At 36.1% G+C, this 26,471-nt stretch overlaps 1 protein-coding gene across 2 annotated transcripts in view; it reads left to right on the forward strand.

The window, feature by feature from the left end:
* The window catches only part of ITFG1 (integrin alpha FG-GAP repeat containing 1), a 275,883-nt gene that overhangs the window by 765 nt on the left and 248,647 nt on the right, over positions 1-26,471 (forward strand). For both annotated transcript variants that reach the window (XM_082607433.1, XM_082607434.1), the window contains exons 2-5: positions 1,313-1,385; positions 6,579-6,724; positions 7,915-7,972; positions 9,187-9,261. In XM_082607433.1, coding sequence (XP_082463559.1) covers positions 1,313-1,385; positions 6,579-6,724; positions 7,915-7,972; positions 9,187-9,261 — 352 coding nt within the window. The remainder of the gene's footprint in view (positions 1-1,312; positions 1,386-6,578; positions 6,725-7,914; positions 7,973-9,186; positions 9,262-26,471) is intronic.

The raw sequence follows: 26,471 nt of genomic DNA on the forward strand, positions 1-26,471 counted from the left end.
ATTTCCTCCAGTCTCCCTTCCCCTTTGATGAACTGGAAAAGGTGCGACTTGATAATTTCCTCTCGTAGAGGACTTCTTCCTCCCTCTTCATTTACTCTGTTCACCCTCCCCTCCCTTTGTCAGGGTCCCAGCTTTCTTAGAAACTACTGTTCCTTCCCAAGGGCCTAAACACTCCACAGTTCTCACAAGTATTTTGCAGGCACTACTAATAAACCCAGTGTCTCCTTGGAAAAGGATTCTCAAACTGCAGGTTTTTCTCCCTTCTGGGCTGCCCTAGTCTTTTGTGTGCAAAAGACTTCCTTGCTTTGGCCACCACCCTAGTCTTCCAAATCTCTGTTTTCTTTTCCAGCTTGAGGTTCTTGGGAGTTCTTTGCTTTAACCATCACTAAACAAACTTTTTTTTTTGTAAATCTTGATGCTGACAATGGGCATTAGAGGCTCTTAGTATCCTCTAGTACCCACAAAGCAGGTACTGTTTAAGGTCATGGCTGTGAGAGAAGGAAGTGAAGCACTTATAGAGTTTGACTGACAAGATCTTGGCCCAGATCTCTTGGAGTCCTTGTCAGGACTCCAGAGCCTCTTGTGGACCTTGGGTATTTCCCCTATCTTTGTATGACTCCATGTACTGCAAGAAGGGTGCATAATGCCTAACCTATAGCCACTCCACCCAAACTGGAGACAGAGATTCTCCCCTTTAAAGATACCCTGTGTTTGACTAAACAATTTCAGAAATCTGTTCCAGTGAGTGCTTACTGAGCTCCAAAAATGCATCAACCTGGGGGATGGTTCTGTAGGAGCCACAAGAGCGTAGTCTTGGAGGATTCAGCTTTGTCTGCTTAAATATGACATCATGTCCTAGTTACTAGTCAGATACCTACAGTAGGAGTTTCTGCGTCCTTGGTGTGATGCATCTGTGCAATGGACTAAACAGCCTTATAAGAGGCTGAGTTGTTAGGTTTGAGGAAGACAAGACTTAACACATAGTATAGTTATAAGGCATATTCTTTATATGCTTCCTTTAAGTCACTCAGTTTGACTCCTGGCAGAAGCCATTGGCTTCAATTTGCCTTGACCAACTACATTTTTCCTTGTTCATCCTTCTGGTTTCCCTGCTGCTTTGAATATTGAATTTGTGATATACTGTTAGGAATCTCCATTCCACTAGTCTAATAGGACCAACCTTGAGAGGGCAGACGAACTGGAGTAAAATAAAAGTTTTCTTGTTGAAAACAGTGCCCAGAAAGTTTCTTGTAACCACTAATTGTACGTCTCACTGGGAAGCATTTTTCTAATGTATACTCGCTTCTTTTAGGAAATGATTTAATCGTCTTTTTGGCAGACCAGAACGCACCCTATTTTAAACCCAAAGTAAAGGTATCCTTGAAGTAAGTACAAATGTATTTGTTTCTGTAAAACAGTCGTTAGTGTAATAATAGATATGCAATAATTAGTTGGATTGTCTTTGAAATCAATTTTACTCTGAAATGGTGTGATACAAAACCACTAGTTATGAGGTATGAAGCAAGTAATTTGTTAGGAAAATTAGCATACCAAAGTTTAAAAATGATTTGCTTTAAAAAATAAATAAATAATTTTGAGTGGAACTGTTATGTAGGTCTGTTCCTACATAAACACCTTTCAGTCCCTTGCAATCTGATATGCTTTCTTGAATGTCTTGGGGATTGTCCCTCATTCTGAGTGTGCTTGTGGGAGCAGCTCAGTCACAGGCTCATCAGGTCAACTTTGTGCTTGGTGGTCTGAGGGAGGAGTTTGCACTGGGGTCAGTGAACTCTGTTCTAATTTTTCATTTATTGACTGATAGGTGGTGACTGCTAGGTGACTCATAGGTTGATTTTGAGGAAATTCAAATCAAACTGAATTTTTTAAATGTTCAAATAATAGTTCTTTTTTTTTTAATATATGACTGGTGTTGCATGAAACGCAGTGACCCTCATTGATAGTGAGCCAACACAGTTTTGAAACTATAAGAAGCAAGAATTGATCACTGTCTGGAGGAAGAGATGAGTCAGTGCAGGCTAAAGTGGCAGCTTCTAGAAAGTTATAGAACTTGTGCTTGACCTTAAGTAAAATTTAGGTGAGGGCTTTCAAGTTTCAGGACACAGAATTAACAAGAGATGGTAGTAAAAACAGCAGGTTGTGAAGAGGAGGTGGAAAGATTTGCCTGACAGAAGTGGAGGGTATACTTTGGAAAGTTATGGACTAGGAAGATGAGATCAGGGCAGACTAGGAACCTTCATAAATATCAGAAAGAATTGACCTCAATCCGGAGAAAAATGGGGAATCATTACAGGTTCTTGTTTAAAGGAGAGGTGGTGAAAACGGTATTTTAAGTTGATTTGATTTACTCGTTAACCATGTGCAGGATGAATTGGTATGTAGAAAGATCAGAGATTACTTGGAAACTGTTCCAAAAATTTAAGAAGTCCCCATATGGGGTAATGAGTGCTCAGATTCTACAATATTTAACTTAAACTCAGACATATGTAAAAAAAAAATTGGCCTTGAGTTAGAACATTGAGGCGTTGAGGGGAAAGTTATAGATGTTATCCATCTATTAAACAGGAGATTATCCCTCTTGAGAAATGTTCCTTGATACTGGATGTCAACATGCTTGGAGTGGGGAGGGAACAGAAGATAAATATTACATCCAAGAAATGAACTGCCTAGAAGTGGTTTTTCATGGAAGATTAAAAGTTAAGGAATTTGTGGGCTATTAAAGACTTGGGTTCCACTGAGTTTTTTAAAAATCCCAATTAATTTTTCTTTGATTAATGTAATGTTTTATATACTTATAAAATTTAGAAACTCTTGTATTTAGTATAGTTTTCAAAAACTGTCCTTCACTGTTTTCTTCCCCCTCTCCCCTGTTCCTCTCTCAAATGCAACCACTTTTAAAATTTTGAGCTGTTTCTTCTGATGTTTATTTCCATATTCTAAAATAAGTTTTTATACTGTAATTTCTTAAGTTACCATCTTCATCTCTTGGATTTTTTGTTAGCATAGACAAAGATTTAGCATCTTTTAAGTTGGCTGCATCTCCATATAGTTATATCATATTTTAGCTTGGTCAGTAATCCTTGTATAAATTCTGGCCATGTAGATTATGTGTACTTCAAAGCCAAGCAGTATACAGTATTTCATTTCTCTATGGTTTTTCCCTCCAAGAGTAAATGATTGTTTTTTAAAAAATAAATTGCACAGTTTTCTGCGTACCTATCCTTAATTTCTTTGCAGATGTTCCATCATACCTGCCATATACCTGTTGTGCTTTTTTTTTTTTCCCCCATTGAGGCCTCTGCACTCCTCCCCAATCTGAATTCATTCTCTAGGCCTTCTGCAGAGTTACTATTTGGAGACTTTCCCTTTGTGATTCTTTGTTTGATCCCTATCTCTTGGATCCTGTGCCATTTTGTTCTTTGCTTCTTCATTTACTTCACTGGAGTGTATCCTTCAAGAAATTCCTGAGAAAGGATGCATGGGTATGTCCCTCCCTTTCTAAAACCTTTTTCTACTCACTCTTTGATTGGCCTGTAGTCTTCTAGCTTCATCAGTTGCTGGTTTTAAATCCATTGCTATTCTTTTTCCTAATCCTTCAAATATGGCTTATTTTTAATTTTTGAAGCTATTAGGGTCTCTTCTTTATCCCTTTTCTCTGAAATTTCATAATATGTCTTAGTGTAGACTATTTTTCATTCATTACTCGAGGCTCCCTTCAAACTGGAGGCTTCTATACTTGGGACCTTTTTGAAATGTTCTTATATTATTTCTCTGATTATTTTCTTGTTTTTGCTTTCAGGAATTCCTACTAGTTGGTTATTGGACTGCCTAACTCCATCCTTTATTTCTTTATTTCATTTGTGTTTTTGTCATTTTGTGTCTTTTTCCCCGTGGAAAGTTTTCTTAATTTTATCTTTGGCCTTCTATTGAATATTTTTATGTTAGCTGTCATATTTTCTTTTTATCTTCAAGAAGTTTTCTTTGTTCTCTTATTGTTTTTTTCTCTTAGCATGCTGTTCTTTTTTTTTTTTTTTAATGGATGTATTTTCTTATGTCTTCAAGTGTGGTTTTGAAGTTTTCTTTTGTTTCCTCTGTTATCTCTGTTTTTTTCAGATTCCTTATTAGTATTTGTTTTGGCTCTCTTTAATACTCATAGTTTTCTTTAAAAGGCAGGTAACTCTTTATTATACTATATTAAAAATAAGGTACTAAAGAGCTAATTGGAAACTCTGTGTAATGGGACTTACCTCCTGTCTCCTTCCCTGTGGATATGTTCCTGGCTGACTGTCATCCTAGGAATTTGGCAGGATTGGGGGCAAGGGCCAAACTGTTACTTTGTAGACTTTCCACTAACTCCCTGTTTTTAGCGTAAGGCCAATATCTTACCCTCTCCTGTAACTTACATCTCTAATGCCTGAAACTTCCCAGAAGTAAACTACTTGGTTGTTGGCACGCTGAGCAAGAGGGAGAAGGGACCATCACAGAAAAGGTGTTTTCAGCCTTACACCTTATTTTTGTCTTCTGCTATTTTGGATGACTCCAAATTCTGAGTCTTTCAGAGGTTCTTCAGGGCAAAAAGCTTCTTGAGCCTTTTCTCCAAGCACTTCAGCTTATACAGTTGACCATTGAACGACATGGGTCTGAACTGCATAGGTCCACTTACATACAGATTTTTTTTCACTAAATACATACTTCAGTACTACACTGTCCCCAGTTGGTTGAATCTGTGAATGTAGAACCAAGGATGTGGAGGACCAAGTATAAAGTTATGAAAATCCAGCTATGGATTTTCAACTGCAAGTGGTCAGTGCCCCTAACACCACGTGTTCTTCAAGGGTCAACTGTAGTTTCCTTGCCCTGCTAAGGCAGATCCTTTCATGATCTCTTTGTCTTTGAGGGTTATACTTAAAAAAAAAAAAAAATTCCATATCATTTTAGTAGGTTCTTTGAAAGAAGAAGAGATAAATTTGTGTGTCAGTCTGTTATTTTGTAAAGTTCTAATTCCTATTTTTACAACCATAAAGAAGGGCAATTTTAGGAATAAAACCTGATCAGGTTAAGTTCCCATCTAGTCCTTTGTAATATATTACTGTCTATTTCAGGGTACTTTTTGACCCCAAATCATTAATTTATTTGAACAAGTATTACTGCCAGGTATGTGCAGCATATGTATGACTGCACATGCATACATACACAGGTACACATACAGAGGTATACACTTAGATGCAGCTTGCTACATAGTAGCACGTGCAGTTGCTATATCATCATTTTTAAAGACCAGCTATTTTTCATGGAAAGGTTAAAGCATTGTTAGAATTCTTTGAGGAAACTGGCATTACAAAAAATATTTTATCATAATGAGGATCAATTTTAGAGGCCAACACAACTGAATTTGAATTCCAGCTATTCTATTTAACAATGAAAGCTACTTCAACCTCAGTTTCCTGGTCTGTTCAGTGAGAATTACGATACCTATTTCAGGTGATGGAGATGATCAGATAATAGCTATTAAGTACTTGATGTAATATCTGAGACATAGTAAGTAGCTGAATTAAAATAAAGCTATTATTATGTTGTTTTTCTTAATCTTACCCTTGTCAGTATTTTCCTCATTTTCACTTTAATTAAGTAAAACCTATTATATATATTTTTATATTCTTGATGTCGTTTAGAAAATAATTATCCATAGGCTGTTTGGAAACTTACTGTCTTGCTGTTTGTTCTTAAGTAGAATTAAATGTAAATTGAATTTAAGGCCTATTTTTTGATTGGGTCACTCAGACAACATTATGACAAGACTCCAGAATGTTTTGTTAAGTTTTCAAGGTTAATATAAACCATTTTAGAATATTTTATTATTAAAAATGTAGAATTAGGTATGTATGTTTTGATAGTGTATTGCCAGGTTTGGTCAAAAAGAACTTATTTTTCATTGTGAATCTTGAAATAAAATGACTAGTTTTCACTGTAAATTTCAAATCTGCATTAAAATCTAAAATTAAGTAATCTATAGATAATATCTTTTATAAAATGACAGTGATACCCTCAGTGCTTTAGCAATTGATAATGAGCCTCCATTTATGTTGGGTTTTTTTTTTTTTTTTTTGGTCACACTGTGCTACTACAGTTCCCCGACCAGGGACCTAACCCCCACCCCCTCATTGGAAGCCCGGAGTCTTAACCACTAAACCGCTAGGGAAGTCCTTTGAGCCTCCATTCATATAAACACCATCTATATGTCCTGGTATCTTTGAGAAAAGAACTAGGTGAAAGGATTAAGCCAATGCTTGAACATAAAACTGTGCTTCCTCTTAATAAATATTTCAGCTTTTTCTTGTTTCTTAAAACCCCCTGCATTCATCCTGAATTCTTTCATAGACCAAAGAGGCCTACATACATGAAGTATGATAAGCTATTAAAGAAGAGAATGTAATTAATCAGTTCTGTGAATTTTTAAATTTTGCATTGAAAATATTTTTGTATGCTGTAAATATAGAAGTGTACTTTTCTATTATAGCTCTACTGGAATGTTTGTTTATTAAAATGTTTGTTTCTTTTAGGAATCATAGTACATTGATAACAAGTGTAGTCCCGGGGGATTATGATGGAGATTCACAAATGGATGTTCTTCTGACATATCTTCCCCAAAATCATGCCAACGGTGAATTAGGAGCTATTATCTTCTGGGGACAGAATCAAACCTTAGGTGAATTTGTTTTAAGAGTTTTTAATATTTATCACTGGATATTAAAGGAGAAATATGCCTGGTATTCTTAGGTCAATGTAACAAAAATAATGTTCAGAAATCAGTTCAAAAATGCAGTTCTTGAGTGTCAGTAATTGTCTCTAAAAACTTCTTTAAAGGTCTGTTTTCTGGTTCTTCCTTCTCAACCTAGAACTGGTCTGCAGTCAACTCCAGGGAACAAAATCTACTCTGTTATCTCAAGGAAGAGAGAATTGATTAAAGGGTGTTTATGCTTTACAGAGTTAATGTGATAGCTAAAGAACACACACGAGGTCGAACTTTCAGGAACAGTCCTCAAAGCCTTCAAAGAAGCTGCCGCCGTTTTAACATCAGAAGGTGGCAAGTTGCACAACAGGTGCTAGGACGACACTCACGCGCCAGCAGAATGGACGCCACGCACCCTCCCTCTTAGTACTTACAATTCAGTGATCACACATGAAGACAGAAATGGCAGAAACACAGCCGTTACCTCATTCCTGCCTTGCAAAACGCACCATATCTAATTAGCAAGGCTTACATTTTATTTAGAATCTTAAATGCAAGGATATCTGAGAAATGCTGTTTTTGGTTTCTAGTCTCCCCAGTACAGGAAAGCACAAAAAGTTTAGAGTAAAGGTTGAGAGTCAGTCTACCATATCTACCCACAAATCTTCAAGTCTTATCTGAAAAGCCAATTAATTATACCTAAAGGAACCTAAATGAAATACCTAAATGAAATACCTCCATGAACAAACAACTTTGTTCATGGAGCCAGACTGAAGAAAGGAGGAGGAGAGGAGGGTATGGACGTTTTAGAGTCTAGTAGTTTTGCATGTATTGGGTTCTTTATATCAAAACCTTAATTGTCAACTGCTCTACTGCTAAATTGTACATAAAGGAGACTCATCTAAGAGATTTTCAGAATGAAGACTCAAAAGGAAGTTATTGTAATGCTGGTCTTCACTGTAGAATAAACTCTCCCAATAGTTTATCTTTACAAACTTGATGTCCATTTAAGTTAGATTTATAGTGTCTCATTAATGCTAATAGTTGGAGTTAATTAGAGATGAACTTTGAAAAGAATGAAAGTATTTTTCCCTAAGTGCAAATATCAAAAATAATGTGTGATAAAATGCCTTTTCATTTATATATATATATATATTTTTTAACAGATCCTTGCAATATGACCATACTCAATAGGACTTTTCAGGATGAACCATTAATTATGGAGTAAGTATGTGCTTGCTTCCCTTTGAGTGATTTTAAACTTACAAACATAAAATCTTTCACATAGGAAACTACTTTGCTAAGTTGTATTGACTCTAAATTCATTCTCCCTTTAAAGCTGATAGGGACCTGTCCTTTGAATTATATATTTATTTGCCATGATGGAAGAAAGAGAAAGGTGAAATTCATTATTTTGCAAAGAGGGAGAGATTTGTCTTTTTGGTTTTGTTTTAAAAGCTTTGAATGTGTCCATGATGGATCTTTGTTGATCCTAGCCGTGTCGTTACTCAAAGAACTAAGATAACTGTTTTGGATAAAACTGTTAGTGCTTGATTGACAGATACAAAGGGTAGAGGATTTCCTCTAGAGACCTAGAAAGATTTCTATATTAAGGAGAAACTTTGTCCTTTTCACAACTCTTCCTTAGTATTATCATTTATCTCCTCAAAGTAGACTCATGTACCAGGATAAAGTTCATCCAAATTTCTGTTAGGATTCTGATAATGATGTAGATATCATTTCGGGGAGTAAACAATGTATAGCCACATTCTTGTTTCCAGTGCTGCCTTTTGTACAGTTATTAAAATCATAGTCATACATCAATAGGTCAATAACCATTAGAAGTCTGAACTTTAATTCACAGATTAATCTTTTTAAAGGTGCTCAGCTTGATTTCTTTTATAATTGGGTGTTTTTCATTGTTGTTACAATATTCAGTGGCTAGTATAAATTTTTATACCAACTAGGGATTACTTTTTTGGGTTATTTCTCCTAAGCCCATCTGACTAAATAAGGAGGATCATGATTCTGAAATAACGGTCTCCTTATCATTCAGAGACAGGCTAGGCTATGTAGAGGTTACAGACAACACCAAAATCTCACAACAAAAGTTTATTTCTTGCTCACACTGCAGGTCCAGTGTGGGTCAGTGATAGGCTCTTTTGCCAGCTCTCAGAGTGTCTTACAGGCCTCATCGTCTGTGGAGCTGTACCGTCATGTTCTTCTCATTGCCAAGATGACTGGAGGGTCCAATAACGAAAATTAAACACTTTGGCCTCAGAGTGAAACATGTCACTTCTGACATTCCATTGATTGCAACAGATACTGACTGTTGTATGTCTACCACACCTCCCCAAAGTTTTTGTTTTTTTTAAACTAAATTAGAAGTGAGAATTTAATAAAATAGCTGCTTAATGTTTTTAATGTTTTCTTTTTAGCTTCAATGCCGATTTAATTCCTGATATATTTGGTATCACAAATGAATCCAACCAGCCACAAATACTATTAGGAGGGTGAGTAAATATTATTATATCCATGTAATTAATTGTACATGTTGCTGCTGGAGGGACTGTGTATCTATGTGAACGGTTTGCTTTAACCATTGGGGGAAAAACCCCAGCTCATTGGAAATCCTTGTTTAAGATTTTTAAAAGAACATTTGGTCAACATATAAGCTTTCTCAAACACTATGGATTTAATCTGCAACTGGTTTCTGTGTAGAGCCAGTTTAATCCTTTTATCCCTCTGGAAATTAGAGATACAAACTTTGCAAGTCCCCATTTAAATATTGGTTCATTGGATGTTTTTAGAAATGGAAAGATTTAATTTAAATAGTATGGATAGCTGCCGTCTTGATTGAATTCTCTACCTTAGTCATGCTAGCTCCCAGATGTTCACTGATAAGCCTTGTTCCTTCTTTGTTCAATGAGCAATTAATAATTGCCTGAAAATGTAAACATTCCTTCTCTAAGCTCTGGAGACTTTTCCACGTATACTCTATCCTTGACCAGTTTGTATGCTAGGATTCTCTTATTATCCAAGAATGCCATTCTTAGGGAAAACTGCCTGGAATCTTGCAATTCAAAGATCTCCATTATAATTCCTCTAGATTTAAATAGAACTGTCTTCCTAACACAGGAATTCATGATAGCAAGATACTTTTCATGAGATACCTTCAACTAGGTTAATTTTTTCTGTATTTGATAAGGCAAACATTTAAAGAGTACAGAACACATTTATTTATCTTTTTGACTTTCCAGCAAGCACAGAGAACCACCTTTATCAATCTGTCTTCCCAGGCACTATAAATCTAATGAATTTTCCCTCTGTGTTTTGGAGAAGTAATGTATTTTTATGATTAGTTTCTGAAATGTGATGCACAGGCACATAGACAAGTAAATTATCAAAATATGAGCTATTCTGAGGTGAAACTGTTACATTTCCTATCACTTTCTCTTAAAAGTTTTCCATAAAGAGTATGAGTGTTTTTATGCTAGTCATAGTGACCTTTGAAAGACTTGCTGTGAATCTTTAATGAGAAACCTGTTTTTTCCTCAAACTTTGAAAAAATACCTGGAAGAGAACCCTGCTTTAGAGACCAGCTGGATGGAGATCTTGCTTTGCCTTTGCGGCCATATCTGGGAGGAACTGAGTGTGGGTGGGCTAGGGGAAGGCACAGGTGACTCCTACCATAGCAAGCCCTGCTTGTTTGTCTTGGGTAGACATGTGATTGAGAATGTGATGATGACTTCTGGCCTGGTTTATTTCATGGTAATCTCCATTTTAGTGAAAGAAATACTTGGAATATTTTTAATATGATGTGGTTTGACTTTTGGAAATTTAAACTTATGAAACAGCTATTGTAGATAATTGAAAAAGTAAAAAGTACTAGATATTGTGTGATAATGTCATAGTTTATTTATTTGTTCTGAATTCTATGTCAGATATTTTTTCCTCTGCTGCTTCTTTAAAAACTTATTCTGCCTAAAGATATATTCACTTTTATTTTTTATACATTATTCTCTGGCATACTACAGTATACTGGAGTAATTCTCTACTATTTTATGATATTTCTCATTTAAACTTCAGTTACAGATTAAACAATAGTGGCTAACCATATTATAGGTAACAAGTTTGTATCCAAGATTTGTCCTGTTACCTTTGTCCTGATAACTTTTAAAATGAAGTTATAAAAATTGACAGAAAAGAATTTTTGTCAAGAGCATTGTTAGGATGACTATTGCTAGCGTTATCATTATTCAGACAACAGAAAGCTGAATATGTCTCTATGGGGGCAAGCATTAATATGTTACTAAAATAAGAAAAATGTATTTCGCCATATCAATTTTATGTTACAGACATATGATTAGATGTGTAAGTGAAAAAGCCATTAGTATTGACATTTTGGACCATTTGCATGACTTCTGATTGGACAGCCCAGTCTTACCTATTAAGGAATCTAACCAACTTTTGCAACTTAAATATTATGCTTATTTATGCCAGACCCAAGATTATCTTAAATTTAATTAAATTTGGCTAGCACCTTAATTTTATGGGAAATTTTGCAATGATCTTTAACTAGACTGCTAAATGCTCCCATGGGATTATGCTGGAAAGCCCCTGGCTGTAAGTGGCCCAGTACAGGCATGGAAACAGGAGATTGCCCACAGGTAAAACTAGCATGATCAGTTCGGCTGGAGTAAGGGTGCAGATGGTCAGCCTAAGCTGGAAACAGTGATAGGTAGAAGAATCCCTTTTAATTGGTGCTGTGGGGGTTATCTAATAGGGACAGGAAGGGTGCTAAACCTCTGCTGAGGTGCCAGAGATAATTGAAGCGTGTTAAATGTACAAAGGTGAGGACTCAGTTTGGGCCTCCAGCTCACTTTATAATGACTTGAAATAATGTAATAATGTGCCACATTACTTAGAAATAACACCTAGCTATTAAGTGTTAGAGCAGCTTTTGCAGTGATGAGGTTATTGTTAATGAGCATTTTCTGTAAAAGGGTATTTGAAACTGATGTTGCATAAGCATTCAGGATATTGTTTTTAGTATTGACGTGAAAACACTTGTACCTGTAATTTTAATCAAAGCCAAATGTAATGTTGGTCTGTTCATATTTTCTGTGACTCATATACTGAGTTCAAACACATTACTGGGTCAGCCCCAAGTTGTATACCTGGGAATATTAATCCAGGTACGTGACAAACAAGCACTTTTGCCATACTCCATTTACTTCACAAGCATTTGCATGAATATTTTGAATGGAATATTAATGGCACTGAAAGCAGCCATTTTTAACTTATTTATGTGAGTGAATATTTTTCCTCCATTAGCAGAAAAAACTATCTTCTATTTAAATGTAGGTATTTCATCTCAATTCAGAAGGAATAAATCCCTGTTTTTCCATGTAATCTTCTTACATTATAACCAATGACTGATTTATTAAATCACCCTTCATTTTTACTGCTGATTTGTTTGTTTGCTGGTGCATTACAGAAAATATTGCAAATATTTATCATAATGAAATAATGATATTTGTCATTTAAATCTTTTGTTTAGGAAAAAAATATGAAAATTAAGAGATTTATAACACAAAAGAAAACCAAATAATCATCAGGACAGCTTTTAACTTTATAATCAGCATTAGTACTCATAGTCTTAACAGAAAAAGGTAGCTTTGAGATGATTCATATTTTCTTCCAATTTCCCTAGCAAGCCCCTCCCTTTCTTACCTTATACACCATTTGTATTTTGAACACTGTTGTTTAAAGGAATCTATTAGGACTTAAGAAATAAGTTTTTTATTGGTATTTCCATAGAAACAGAGCATCAGTTTTATAACTTTTCTCTTTTCCTAAAGAAACTTTGCTATTGGAGATAAATTCATTGATTCTCTCGTTTCTCGCCTAAACCTTTTTCTTTTCAAAATTAAGCCACAGAAATAGTGAAAGCTTTAGCAGATAACTTAGAATTGTATATGCTGTGATTATTTCAAGTGGCTTGTTACTCAAGGATCCATAATTTTATTTCCTGGAGTCCCACCAGAAGCTTTTGGGGAGTCAATTAAATGACCCATGATTCCCTGGTGACTTATCATACCGCTTTGTTTTCTGTTCTGGTTGGCAGTGTTGTATGTAAGTGAACTTTTGATTGTTTCTAAGTGAATTTAAGAGGTTATTCTCAAAATTTACTCACTTTGCTTTTAGTTAAATCTTACAATTTTTTAGATATGTTTTCTTTGTAGTAATCATTCAGAAAGAGAGCTTCTTTTGAGTTTCTGTGCAAGTAAATTCATCATTAATATTGATGATATTTAAAGGTGTTTTGAATTCAACATATTTCTATTAGCATATATCAAAATTTTGTTTCCTTCTTTGAGAGGAAACCATTTTGTTTTATTTTATTACGATTTGCATGTATTGAAAAAAGTCCATTTTGAAACAAGCATAGAGGGCTTCCCTGGTGGCACAGTGGTTGAGAGTCCGCCTGCCGATGCAGGGGACACGGGTTCGTGCCCCGGTCAGGGAAGATCCCACATGCCGTGGAGCTGCTAGGCCCGTGAGCCATGGCCGCTGAGCCTGCACGTCTGGAGCCTGTGCTCCACAATGGGAGAGGCCACAACAGTGAGAGGCCCACGTACTGCCAAAAAAAAAAAAAAAAAAAGCATAGAATAGCAATGAATTGTACACTTAAAAATGGTTAAGATGGTAACTTCTATGTTATATATATTTTACCACAGTAAAAATTAGAAAAAGAAAAACAAACAAGCACAGTTAGAGAAGCTATGTGTATAGAGCAGACTTTGAGTAAGCTTGATCTATATTATCATTTCAATTTAGGGTAAAATGAATCAAAATAATTTATAATTCCTGAAACTACAGGTTAAGTTCTCTTTCATTAGAGTCCTATTGTATGTTTTAAAAATGTATATGCTGTTGAAAATGCCCTACAAGTACTTGATTTTTTTTTTTTTTTTGCGGTACGTGGGCCTCTCACTGTTGTGGCCTCTCCCATTGTGGAGCACAGGCTCCGGACACGCAGCCTCAGCGGCCATGGCTCACGGGCCTAGCAGCTCCGCGGCATGTGGGATCTTCCCGGACCGGGGCACGAACCCGTGTCCCGTGCATCGGCAGGCGGACTCTCAACCACTGTGCCACCAGGGAAGCCCCAAATACTTGATTTTTAACAGTCTGGAGGCCTAGGCTCTGAGCTGCGTGAGTTCCTGAGTTCCATAGTAGTCCTGAGTAGAGATGGGGGCCTATGCTTCTCCTCAGACTGCCTACTCTTCTGTTTGCCTGCCCTAGAAGCCAGTGCTGCTAGGGCCGTCTCTCAGGTGTAATATCACTGTTGCATACCCTGCAGAGGTAGGAACATTTGGACAAAGTAAGGATATGGCTGGAAGAAATCGCCACATTTTCTCTTATGAACATAAGGTGCTATTTCTAAGAGGTCCTTAAGATTTATCTGGTCTGACCCATACCTTTGAATTCTAATAGAGGCCCAAGAGTGAGTGAATAGCCCATCAAGTATTTACCAATGTAACTCTGTTCTTCAGCCATGCTTCTTTTCCCACTCTTTTCTCATGTGTTGTACTCCTCTCCTTGCCCCTCCTGAAGAGGCATAACTCAGGGTTGCACAGCTTATTGTCCTCTGTGAGGCTCAGAGTTGGATGGGGAAGGATGAGAACAAAGAGAATCTTAAACAAGCCTATTTGCTTTTTAAAATATCTACTTAGTAACTCTGGGGTTGGCAGTTTCCATCACTTGTCTCATATTTTTCCCACAACAGGTAGCTGTGTAGCTCAAGAGGTGCTGTCAAGGAGCTGGCTAATTCAAAGGTTAAGTGACCACTGTAAGCTTGCAATGTAAATAAATGGTAGATCTGGGATTTGAATCTTGGTCTTCCAAATTGTAAAGCCTTTGCTCCTGCCTTCAACTCTGTATAGCCATTACCATTGTTATAGTCACAGAGGGCCTTTGGTGGTGCTCCAACATGGTTAACTTAGACTTCCTCATAGCATAGTGGTTGATTTCCAAGAAGAAGCAATACAAGAGTATAGACAGAAGCTGGAGATCTCTTTAAGGCTCGGTCTTGGCAGTTAAACAGCATCACTTCTGTGGCATTCTAATCAAAGAATTAGCTAATATTCTAGGGAATTTGAGGATTATGTACTCTACCTCTTGTTGTAAGCATGGCTTAACTGAAATGTAAAAGAGCATGTGGGATGGGAAATAATGTGGCCATCTTTGGATACACAGCATAGTAGGCTGTGTTTATTTACTTTACCATAAGCAAAGACTTGCAAAGGAATATGCAAACACAGATCATTTAAGCAACCAGATCCTCAGGTTTCATAGGTTCTCCTATCTAAAATTGATGAGCCTGAAAACATACCTATTTTCACTATAACTTTCTCCTCCTTCATATAAGAATGCCATATTCTTTACCCTTCCTAAATCTCACTAATTATACATTTCCTGGGGAGTAAAAACCCGTACAGCACAAAACACAGGTATACTAAACTAATAGAATTTCCAGTTCTTCCTCTTCTATTTCTTCTTCCTATTTCTCTTCAGATGAAGCTTGGTAGCAAAAAGCATTTTGATTCACATTGATGTGTTCTGAATTCAGATGTGCTAGAGTGGAGTTGTGGGAGTAATGACAGTTTTTGTTTAATGACTTTGCCTCCTGCATTCCCTGACTACTGTCAAAGAATCTGTAATTATTGAGAGAGGGTCCTGGGAGAGCACAGCAGAGAGCATCCGTAAGAAACACCAAATTCAGCAAAGCAGACCTTTCAGCTCTTCTTAGTACTGTATCCCTAAGACACGTAATTAAATGGAAGAAAGGTACTATTCATGCCTATGTAGTTTTGGATCATGCCAGTGATTGTTTCAGATGTGACCAGAACGTTCTCAAGGACTACCAAACCTATGGATAAAACTTTTACATAATTTCTTTCATATTTGGTATGCATTTTTCTATAATGTAGCTAATACCTACTTTATCAAATCATATCAAGAAAATTCCATTTAAAGTCAAATATCTTATCTTGTCTTATGAAATGTTTACTATTTTCTTTCTCCTATTAATAGGAAATAAATTTACATGCTGGTTCCTGAGCCAAATAATTTTTTGTAGTATATACCTTTCTCATTTATTAAAGTCATAGGGAAAAATTTGGTATGTCTAAAGAAATAAGAAAGAAATTGTGTGATTTCTCATTTTTATAATCTGTTTTTATTTACTCCGAAAGCCAGATACCAGAGTCAGTATTCACATACATTTAATGGACTGTAATGGACTATTATGTCTTTTATCATACTTATTGTATGATAAATTATTTTAGCTGTAATTTACATTGCAATGCTTTAAGTTCCTAAAGATAAACAGCATGTTGCTTTACTATCTTGTTTTTATAACTTATATTATGAAAATAGATAAATCAATTTTATCAAAATTACCTTAATTTTGACTGCTTTTAGTAATCTTTCCTACAATATATAATCTGTACTTTTCTCAGTAGTTTTTGTAATATTCCTTGAAACACATGTTAACACATTTATTTGAATGGAAAAAATGAGGTCAAACTCTTTCTGACAGAAAATAACTTTCATTTGGAGATTGGTTTGACAGTGAGGACTGGCTTTGCTAATTGGATTATATACCAGGCATTTTACATAAATTGAATGAGCTAAATCAGCAGCTCTAAATTTTTTTTTTTACTTTCATTATGGAAAAATTTAAACATATGCAAAGGTAGAGTAAATAGGACAGTGAATTTGCATATAATACACCTGTCATTCAGCTACAGTTAGCAACTCTTGGCCAGTCTTATTTCATTCACAACTTTTCCTTCATTTCTCTCTCTAACTCCCTCCCCAGACATTTTTAATCCATAAATATTTAAGTATATGTCTCTAAAAAATAAGGATGTTTCTAAAATACATAATTACAATGTATTTATCATACCTAAAAAATTAAGATTAATTTAATATTAATATTAAATTTCCGTGGAGATTTTAATGAACATATATGAACAAGATTTCTTATCATCTGTATGTATAAAGATGAAGAAAAGGAGTAGACTTTATGCTGAATCCTGTTTTATTCTAGCAGTGTCATGCTAGTCTAAAGATAAATAAACCAATATATTTTAAAACTCCATTCATTTCTTCAAAAAAGTGCATTTCCAATGAAATTTTACCTTTGATTTAATAAGCTATCAAAGCTTTTTCATCAGTTGTACAGTAATAGTTAAAATAACTCAACCTCAAATAGATTTCTTTTTAAAACACCTGGATGCATAAAGCCAATTTAAATACCAATTTGAAGATGTACGTTTCTTTGGAGAGATATGATAGCGTGATCACTAAAAAGACCAGATATAAAAACATTTTACATCATGATAAAGTTCTATAGCAGAAATAGAATAGAAGTACAAGTCCAAGGATAAAGAGAAAAAGAGCTTTTTTATGTGGTTTGTGGGTGTATGTGGATGATGGTGGATAATAATCAGTATGGTATCTATATTCTACTGAATACATTTTTAAGAGTAATCATTTTTATTTTTTTATTGAAGTATAGTTGCTATAAAATATTATAAAGGTGACAGATGTACAATATAATGATTTACAGCTTTTAAGGTTTATATGCCATTTATAGTTATTGTAAAATATTGGCTCTATTCCCTGTGTTGTACAATATATCCTTGTTTTATACTTAACAGTTTGTACCTCTTACTCCCCTGCCCCTGTATTGCCCCTCCTCCTTCCCTCTCCCACTGGTAACCACTAATTTGTTCTGTATTATATCTTTGAGCCTGCTTCCTTTATGTTATATTCACTAGTTTGTTGTTTTTTTTAGATTCCACATACAAGTGATATCATATAGTTTTTACCTTTCTCTGTCTGACTTATTTCACCTAGCATAATGCCCTTCAATTCCATCCATGTTGCTGCAGATGACAAAATTTCGTTCTTTTTTATGGCCGAGTAGCATTCCATTGTGTGTATGTATATGTGTGTGTGTATGTGTGTGTATGTTACACACACACATATATATATCACGTCTTCTTTATTCATCTGTTGTTAGATACTTAGGTTGCTTGCATATCTTGGCTTTCATAAATAATGCTGCTATGAACATGTCTTTTTGAATTAGCGTTTTTGTTTTAGATTTATATACCTAGGAGTGCAATTGCTGGATCATATGGTAGCTCTGTTTTTATTATATGAGAAACCTCCATACTGTTTTCCACAGTGGCTGTACCAATTTACTTTCCTACCAACAGTGTACGAGGGTCCCCTTTTCTCTACATCCTCACCAACATTTGTTATTTGTGTTGTCTTTGATGATAGCCATTCTGACAGGTATGAGGTCATATCTCATTATGGTTTTGATTTACATTTCCCTGATAATTAACCAGGTTGAGCATCTTTCCATGTGCCTGTTGGCCATCTGCATTTTCTCTTTAGAAAAATGTCTATTCAGTTCTTCTGCCCATTTTTTAATTGGGTTGGTTGTTTTTTTGATGTTGAGTTATTTATATGAGCTGTTTATATATGTTGGATATTAATCCCTTATCAGTCATATCATTTGCAGATATTTTCTTCAATTCAGTAGGTTGTCTTTTCATTTTGTCATTGGTTTCCTTTGCTGTGCAAAAGCTCTTAAGTTTTAATTACATCTCATTTGTTTATTTTTTGCTTTTATTTCCTTTGCTTTAGGAGATGGATCCAAAAGAATATTGCTGTGATTTATGTCAAAGAGTGTTCTGCCTATGTTTTCCTCTAGGAGTTTTATAGTATCTAGTCTTACATTTAGGTCTGTAATCCATTTAGAGTTTATTTTTGTATATGGTATTAGAGTATGTTCTGATTTCATTGTTTTACATGAGGCTGTCCAGTTTTCCCAGCACCACTTATTGAGGAGACTGTCTTTTCTCCATTGTATATTGTTGCCTCCACTGTCATAGATTGACTATAAGTGTGTGGGTTTATTTCTGGGCTCCCTATTCTGTTCCATTAATTAGAGTAATCATTTTATTTTAAAATATCAGTAATTCTAATAGATTTAAAGATTACATGCTTTTGTAGCTATTTAAAACGTTGAAAATATTTATATTACTTTCTTAGAAATTAACTTCAAGGTATTAAGGGATATAGTTTTTGTGAATTCTTTTTTTTTTTTTTTTTTTTTTTTTCCTTTTTGCGGTATGCGGGCCTCTCACTGCTGTGGCCTCTCCCGCTGCGGAGCACAGGCTCCGGACGCGCAGGCCCAGCGGCCATGGCTCACGGGCCCAGCCGCTCCGCGGCATATGGGATCCCCCCAGACCGGGGCACGAACCCGTATCCCCTGCATCGGCAGGCGGACTCTCAACCACTGCGCCACCAGGGAGGCCCTGTGAATTCTTTTAAGAGTCTACTGGAGCAAAAGTTTTCAAGACCACTGGACTAGGTGGCTTAGAGAAGCATGCTAGACCCATCTTCATGCTAGACCCATCTCCTAGTAACTGCTTTTACCTGGGTATCTTTTTTTTTTTTAATAGTTCAGTTGTATTACATGAATGTTGTTGTTGGTTTTTAAATCAATTAATTATTTATTTATTTTTGGCTGCATTGGGTCTTCGTTGTCGTGCGCGGGCTTTCTCTAGTTGTGTCGAGCGGGGGCTACTCTTCATTGCAGTGTGCAGGCTTCTCAATGTGGTGGCTTCTCTTATCACGAAGCACAGGCTCTAGGTACCTGGGCTTCAGTAGTTTTGGCACACAGGCTCAGTAGTTGTGGCTCACGGGCTCTAGAACACAGGCTCAGTGATTGTGGTGCACAGGCTTAGTTGGTCCATGGCATGTGGGATCTTCCCAGACCAGGGATTGAACCCGTGTCCCCAGCATTGGCAGGTGGATTATTAACCACTGTGCCACCAGGGAAGTCCCTTACCTGGGTATCTTAAATAATGACAACTCATTGTAGGCTGATCATTGAAAAGTGAGTGGATTAGCAGTCATTTCTAAGAGCAGTTACCGTAATAGGCAACTAGAAGCTACAGTTGACATTAATTACATTTAAATTCATCCTTCAATAAATGCTATTCTTTGAGATTAAAGGTGATGATGCCTACAAATTACAACACCTTGACATAATTATGTTTCCTGTTGGGGACAAACTAGTAATTGGAATTTTCTAGAGGTCAAGAAATGTCAACAGATATATTCAGCATGACTCAGAACTGCCCACTTTTTCATCTCTGCTGTTTCTTCCTTTGTCATCAGAGCAGTTTACATCTGTGACCTTGGCATTCAAATAGAGTTAAGGAAATTATAGTTTATATGGGTATAGTTGCTTGAAAAATATGATGTCTGCTTCTTACTGAAAAACTGTTGTGTATAAAGAGCAACATTAAAGGCAGAAGGAGAAATGAATTTTATTTTCACCTATTTAAATTTTTAAACAATTTGATTATCTTAGGCAACTTCAGTTTTCAGCCATCTTAACATGCACCATGAAAGAATCAAAAGCTCTTTCTCCCCCAACCTTTGGTAGTCATCAGAATGGTAACTAGACACTATGTAAAATAAACTATAAGAATCTACTAACTGCCTTTTAAGAGATGTTAATGTAAAATATCAGAGTATATGCAACAAGTGTAAAACTTAAAATACTGTGAAGAGCTTGAATATTGATTTGAAATGTTCAAGATAGCAATATTGCAATTAATATTTTGTTAGGAGTTGCAAACTCAAGTGTCTGATGAGGCCCAGAAGGAAAACAAAGTGAGTGAACAGTTTGGGAAGCTTCAGACTTGACCTGCCTGCAGGCTCTAGCTCTGTGTGAAAAGGGCCAGTTGCTTGCCAGACCTTCTGATATTTCAAGAGAAGTTGGAAATCCTGATTTTTATTTGAAATCTGATTTTTAATTTGTTTTACCTCTGAATTCAAACTTTTTTAAACAATGTGTAGGTCAAATAAAACATATTTTATGCTGAATTTGGCCCATAGTCTGCCACTTTATGACTTTTGCTTTATCGCTGTTCTAGATTCTTCATTTGAAATGTACGTTTTGTTAAATAGTTCCTAAGACAGAATGTCACAAGTTAGTTGAGGTTTTCCAAAATTCTAGCTATAACTTGTTTCAAAGCAAACCTGTAAAAAAATCTATGGAAAATTAGATCAATAACTACTAGCATAGTAATTAAAGACAGCCACATGATTAACCTCAGGGAGCTCAACTGTGTAAAAGTTTGTGTTTTTTTTAATTCATTTTCAGCATATAATTACAAATTTGTTGGGAACATGAGAAACTCTTCTGAAATGACTTTATGTCAAACTAGTCATAGAATCTCTAGCCTGAGTCTGATTATTTTGTATGTAATTAGAAATACTTTAATGCTTAGAATTTAAAGAACTGATAAATGGCATATCTTAAAGAGAAGTGAACCAATGATTATTAAATTGGACTTAATTGAAATTGTTTTAAGCATTTCTAACCTTGCGTAGTATGAAAGAAAAACATGACATGAATGCTTGGTATTGAATTACCATACAACAAATGCTAAATATAATTTTTCAATGTATATTAATATTTTCTTATTATCATAACCCTATATTATGGGGTTTTAGTTAAAGTAATACAATCAAGTTGTAGGAATACTGCTTGGTTTGGTTTTTAGTGTCTTGTTTAGGTTATAGATGAGGCCCAGTATGTGCTAAAAAAAATGTAGAAGAAGGTTACTGGGAAGAAGTTACTGTTTGTAGAACCCTTTGCATAGAGAAAATTTTCTCCTGTTGAATGCTTATTCTTTTTTCCAGAATCCACCTACCAATAACAAATTAGTCAATTGTTTCTTTACACTTTCCAAACACTTCAAAACTAAATTCACAGATGAACCTTGTTTGCTGTCTACTCATTGGATACTGTGTTGACAATTAACTTAGACTTAATTAGCCTTTAATTGCTCTTCGGAGATGACATATCTATGCTTTCATATTGGACTGGAACATAGTACTGTGAAAAAACTAGCAAATTCTAACTAGAAGTAGAGAAGAATAGGAGATGCTACTTGAGACTACAATTCAGTGCAGCCAGTATTTGGGAGCCAGGTCCTGGTTAGGCATTGTAGATACAAGTATCTATGAGTCAGGGTACCTAGGATACACTCTCAGAGAAATAGTTCCTCAAGTAACTATAATGCAAACTAAAGTGCTATTAGTAGAGAAAAGTATAATAGTGAAACAGTGAGAGAAGAGTAAAGGCCTTTTGGAGGAAGCTGATTTAAGTAGGGCCTTGATAAATAGGAATGCCTTTGACACTGGAGTGGTCTTCACTGGTGAGGAATTGTGGGGAAATGATTTTATTTAAACTTGCTCTTCTTTCTGTAGTTCCTAATAGTTTACCAGTATGACCTTCCTGATTTTGACAAATGCACTATGGTTATATTAGATGTTAACATTAGGAGTAACTAAATGAAAGATATGTGAAAACTTAGTACTATTGGTTTTTTTTAATGAGATAAAATTTGCATAACATTATTAAAACTAACCATCATTGTCTACACTTTAGTGAGATTTAGAACATTTACAACATTGTGCAACCATCACCTAGTTCCAATGACTTTTCATCTCTCCGAAAGGAAACCCTGTACCCATTAAGCAGTCACTCTCCCTTTCCCCTCTACCCCTGCACTTGGTAACCACTAATCTTCTTTCTGTCTCTAGGATTTTCCTATTATGGGTATTTCATACAAATGAAATCATACAAGATGTGACTTTTTGAGTCTGGCTTCTTTCACATAGCATAATGTTTTAAAGATTCATGCGTATTGTATCATGTATCGGTACTCCGGTTATTTTTATGACTGAATAATATTTTCATTGTATGGGTATATGACATTTTGTTTATTCATTCATCCATTGGTAGATATTTGGGTTATTGTGAATAGTGCTGCTAAGAGCATTCATGTACCAGTATTTGTTTGAATACCTGTTTTCAATTCTTTTTTTTTTTAAGATCTTTGTTGGAGTATAATTGCTTTACAATGTTGTATTAGTTTCTGCTGTATAACAAAGTGCATCAGCTATACATATACATATATCCTCATATCCCCTCCCTTTTGCGTCTCCCTCCCACCCTCCCTATCCCACCCCTCTAGGTGGTCACAAAGCACCCAGCTGATCTCCCCGTGCAATGCAGCTGCTTCCCACTAGCTATCTGTTTTACGTTTGGTAGTGTATACATGTCCATGCCACTCTCTCACTTTGTCCCAGCTTACCCTTCCCCCTCCCCATGTCCTCAAGTCCATTCTCTATGTCTGTGTCTTTATTCCTGTCCTGCCCCTGGATTCATTAGAACCATTTTTTTTTTTTTTAGATTTCATATATATGCATTGGCATATGGTATTTGTTTTTCTCTGACTTACTTCACTCTGTATGACAGAATCTAGGTCCATCCACCTCACTACAAACAACTCAATTTCTTTTCTTTTTATGGCTGAGTAATATTCCATTGCATATATGTGCCACATCTTCTTTATCCATTCATCTGTCAGAGGACACTTAGGTTGCTTCCATGTCCTGGCTATTGTAAATAGTGCAGCAGTGAATGTTGTGGTACCTGTCTCTTTTTGAATTATGTTTTTCTCAGGGTATATGCCCAGTAGTGGGATTGCTGGGTCATATGGTAGTTCTATTTTTAGTTTTATAAGGAGCCTCCAAACTGTTCTCCATAGTGGCTGTATCAATTTACATTCACACCAACAGTGCAAGAGGGTTCCCTTTTCTCCACACCCTCTCCAGGATTTATTGTTTGTAGATTATTTGATAATGGCTATTCTGACTGGCGTGAGGTGGTACTGCATTGTAGTTTTGATTTCCATTTCTCTAATGATTAGTGATGTTGAGTATCCTTTCATGTGTTTGTTGGTAGTCTGTGTATCTTCTTTGGAGAAATGTCTATATAGGTCTTCTGACCATTTTTGGATTGGGTTCTTTGGTTTTTTGATACTGAGATACATGAGCTGCTTGTATATTTTGGAGATTAATCCTTTGTCAGTTGCTTCGTTTGCAAATATTTTCTGCCATTCTGAGGGTTGTGTTTACATCTTGTTTATGGTTTCCTTTGCTGTGTAAAAGCTTATAAGTTTCATTAGGTCCCAGTTGTTTATTTTAGTTTTTATTTCCATTACTCTAAGAGATGGGTCAAAAAAAATCTTGCTATGATTTATGCCAAAAAGTGTTCTTCCTATGTTTTCCTACAAGAGTGTTTGTTTGTTTGTTTGTTTTTGTGGTACGCGGGCCCCTCCCGTTGCAGAGCACAGGCTCCGGACACGCAGGCTCAGCGGCCATGGCTCACGGGCCCAACCGCTCCGCGGCACGTGGGATCTTCCCGGACCGGGGCATGAAGCTGTGTCCCCTGCATCGGCAGGCGGGCTCTCAACCACTGTGCCACCAGGGAGGCCCCCTTCCAAGAGTTTTATAGTGTCCGGTCTTACATTTAGTTCTCTAATCCATTTTGAGTTTATTTTTGTGTATGATGTTAGGGAGGGTTCTAATTTCATTCTTTTACATCTAGCTGTCCAGTTTTCCCAGCACCACTTACTGAAGAGCCTGTCTTTTCTCCATTGTATATTCTTGCCTCCTTTATCAAAGATAAGGTGACCATATGTGTGTGGGTTTATCTCCTGTGAAATTTTCTGTTCTAGTTCTGTGAAAAATGCCATTGGTAGTTTGATAGGGATTGCACTGAATCTGTAGATTGTTTTGGGTAGTATAGTCATTTTCACAATGTTGATTCTTCGAATCCAAGAACATGGTATATCTCTCCATCTGTTTGTATCATCTTTAAGTTCTTTCATCAGTGTCATAGTTTTCTGCATACAGGTCTTTTGTCTCCTTAGGTAGGTTTATTCCTAGGTATTTTATTCTTTTTTTTGTAATGGGAAATGGGAGTGTTTCCTTAATTTCTCTTTCAGGTTTTTCATCATTAGTGTATATCAATGCAAGAGACTTCTGTGCATTAATTTTATATCCCTCTACTTTACCAAATTCATTGATTAGCTCTAGTAGTTTTCTGGTAGTTTTTAGGATTCTCTATGTATGGTATCATGTCATCTGCAAACAGTGTGTTTTTCAATTCTTATTGGTATACACCTAGGTATAGAAATGCAGGGTCATATGGCAATTCATTGTTCGGCTTTTGGAAGAATTAACAAACTGTCTTCCATAGCTAATACACCATTTTATATTCCCATCAGCAATATACAAGAGTTTTATTTCTTTTAGCAGTTTGAGACATCTGAGTTAATTTTTGGTATATGGTATGAGGTAGGGGTCTAAATTCATTCTTTTGCATGGCTGAAAACTTTGGAATTAATATTTATAAAAGATAATCATTCTCCACAGTCTCGGGAAATATCACCCATGATAATATTAAGTTATTTTTCTTATACTTAAAGAATTAAAGATATAAATATAAGAGCTAAAACATAAAACTTTTAGAAGAAAGCATAGGGGTAAATTTTCATATCCTTGGATTTGGAAATCGATTCTTAGATCTGACACCAAAAGAAAAAAGCAACACAAAAAAAATTAGAACTGGATTTATCAAATTAAAAGCTTCTACACAGCACAGGACACTATCCAGAAACTGAGAAGACTGTACAGAATGGGAGAAAATATTGGTAAATCATGCATCAGTTAAAGATCTGGGATCTAGTCTATATAAAGAACTCTTACTACTCAAAGCAATAAATAACCCAATTTAAAAGTAGGCAAAGGGGGCTTCCCTGGTGGCACAGTCGTTGAGAGTCCACCTTCCGATGCAGGGGACGTGGGTTCGTGTCCCGGTCAGGGAAGATCCCACATGCCGCGGAGCGGCTAGGCCCGTGAGCCATGGCCGCTGAACCTGCGCGTCCGGAGCCTGTGCTCCGCAACGGGAGAGGCCACAGCAGTGAGAGGCCCGTGTACTGTCAAAAAAATAAATAAATAAATAAGCAAAGAATTTGAGTAGACATTTCTCCAAAGATATACAGGTAGTCAACAAGCACGTGAAAACATGCTCAACATCATTAGACATCAGGAAAATATAAATCAAAACCACAAGAACCCTTCAGGAAGTAGCTATAATAAAACAAAGGGACAGTAATAAGTGTTCATAATGGAATTAAGGTATTGAAATACCCATACATTGCTAGTAAGAATGTCTGATGATGAAACCACTTTGGAAAACAGTTTGACAGTTCTTCAGAAAGTCAAGTATAGAGTTACCGTGTGACCCAGCAATTCTGCTCCTAGGTATATACCCAGAAGAATCAAAAACATATGTAGGGGCTTCCTTGGTGGCGCAGTGGTTGAAAGTCCGCCTGCCGATGAAGGGGACACGGGTTCATGCCCCGGTCCGGGAAGATCCCACATACCGCAGAGCGGCTTGGCTTGTGAGCCATGGCCACTGAGCCTGTGCGTCCAGACCCTGTGCTCCACAACAGGAGAGGCCACAACAGTGAGAGGCCCACATACTGCAAAAAAAACAAAACAAAACAAAAAACATATGTATATGTCCACATAAAAACTTGTACATGAATATTCATAACAGCATTTAATTGTAATAGCCAAAAGTGGAAACAAGTCAAATGTCCATCAACAGTTGAACAGATTAACAAAAAATATAGCCATGTAATTAAATATTATTCAGGGATAAAAAAGACTGAAGTAGTGACACATGCTACAA

The sequence above is a fragment of the Mesoplodon mirus genome (assembly GCF_964341445.2).
Source record: "Mesoplodon mirus genome assembly, chromosome: 19".
In the NCBI taxonomy this organism is placed as follows: domain Eukaryota; kingdom Metazoa; phylum Chordata; class Mammalia; order Artiodactyla; family Ziphiidae; genus Mesoplodon; species Mesoplodon mirus.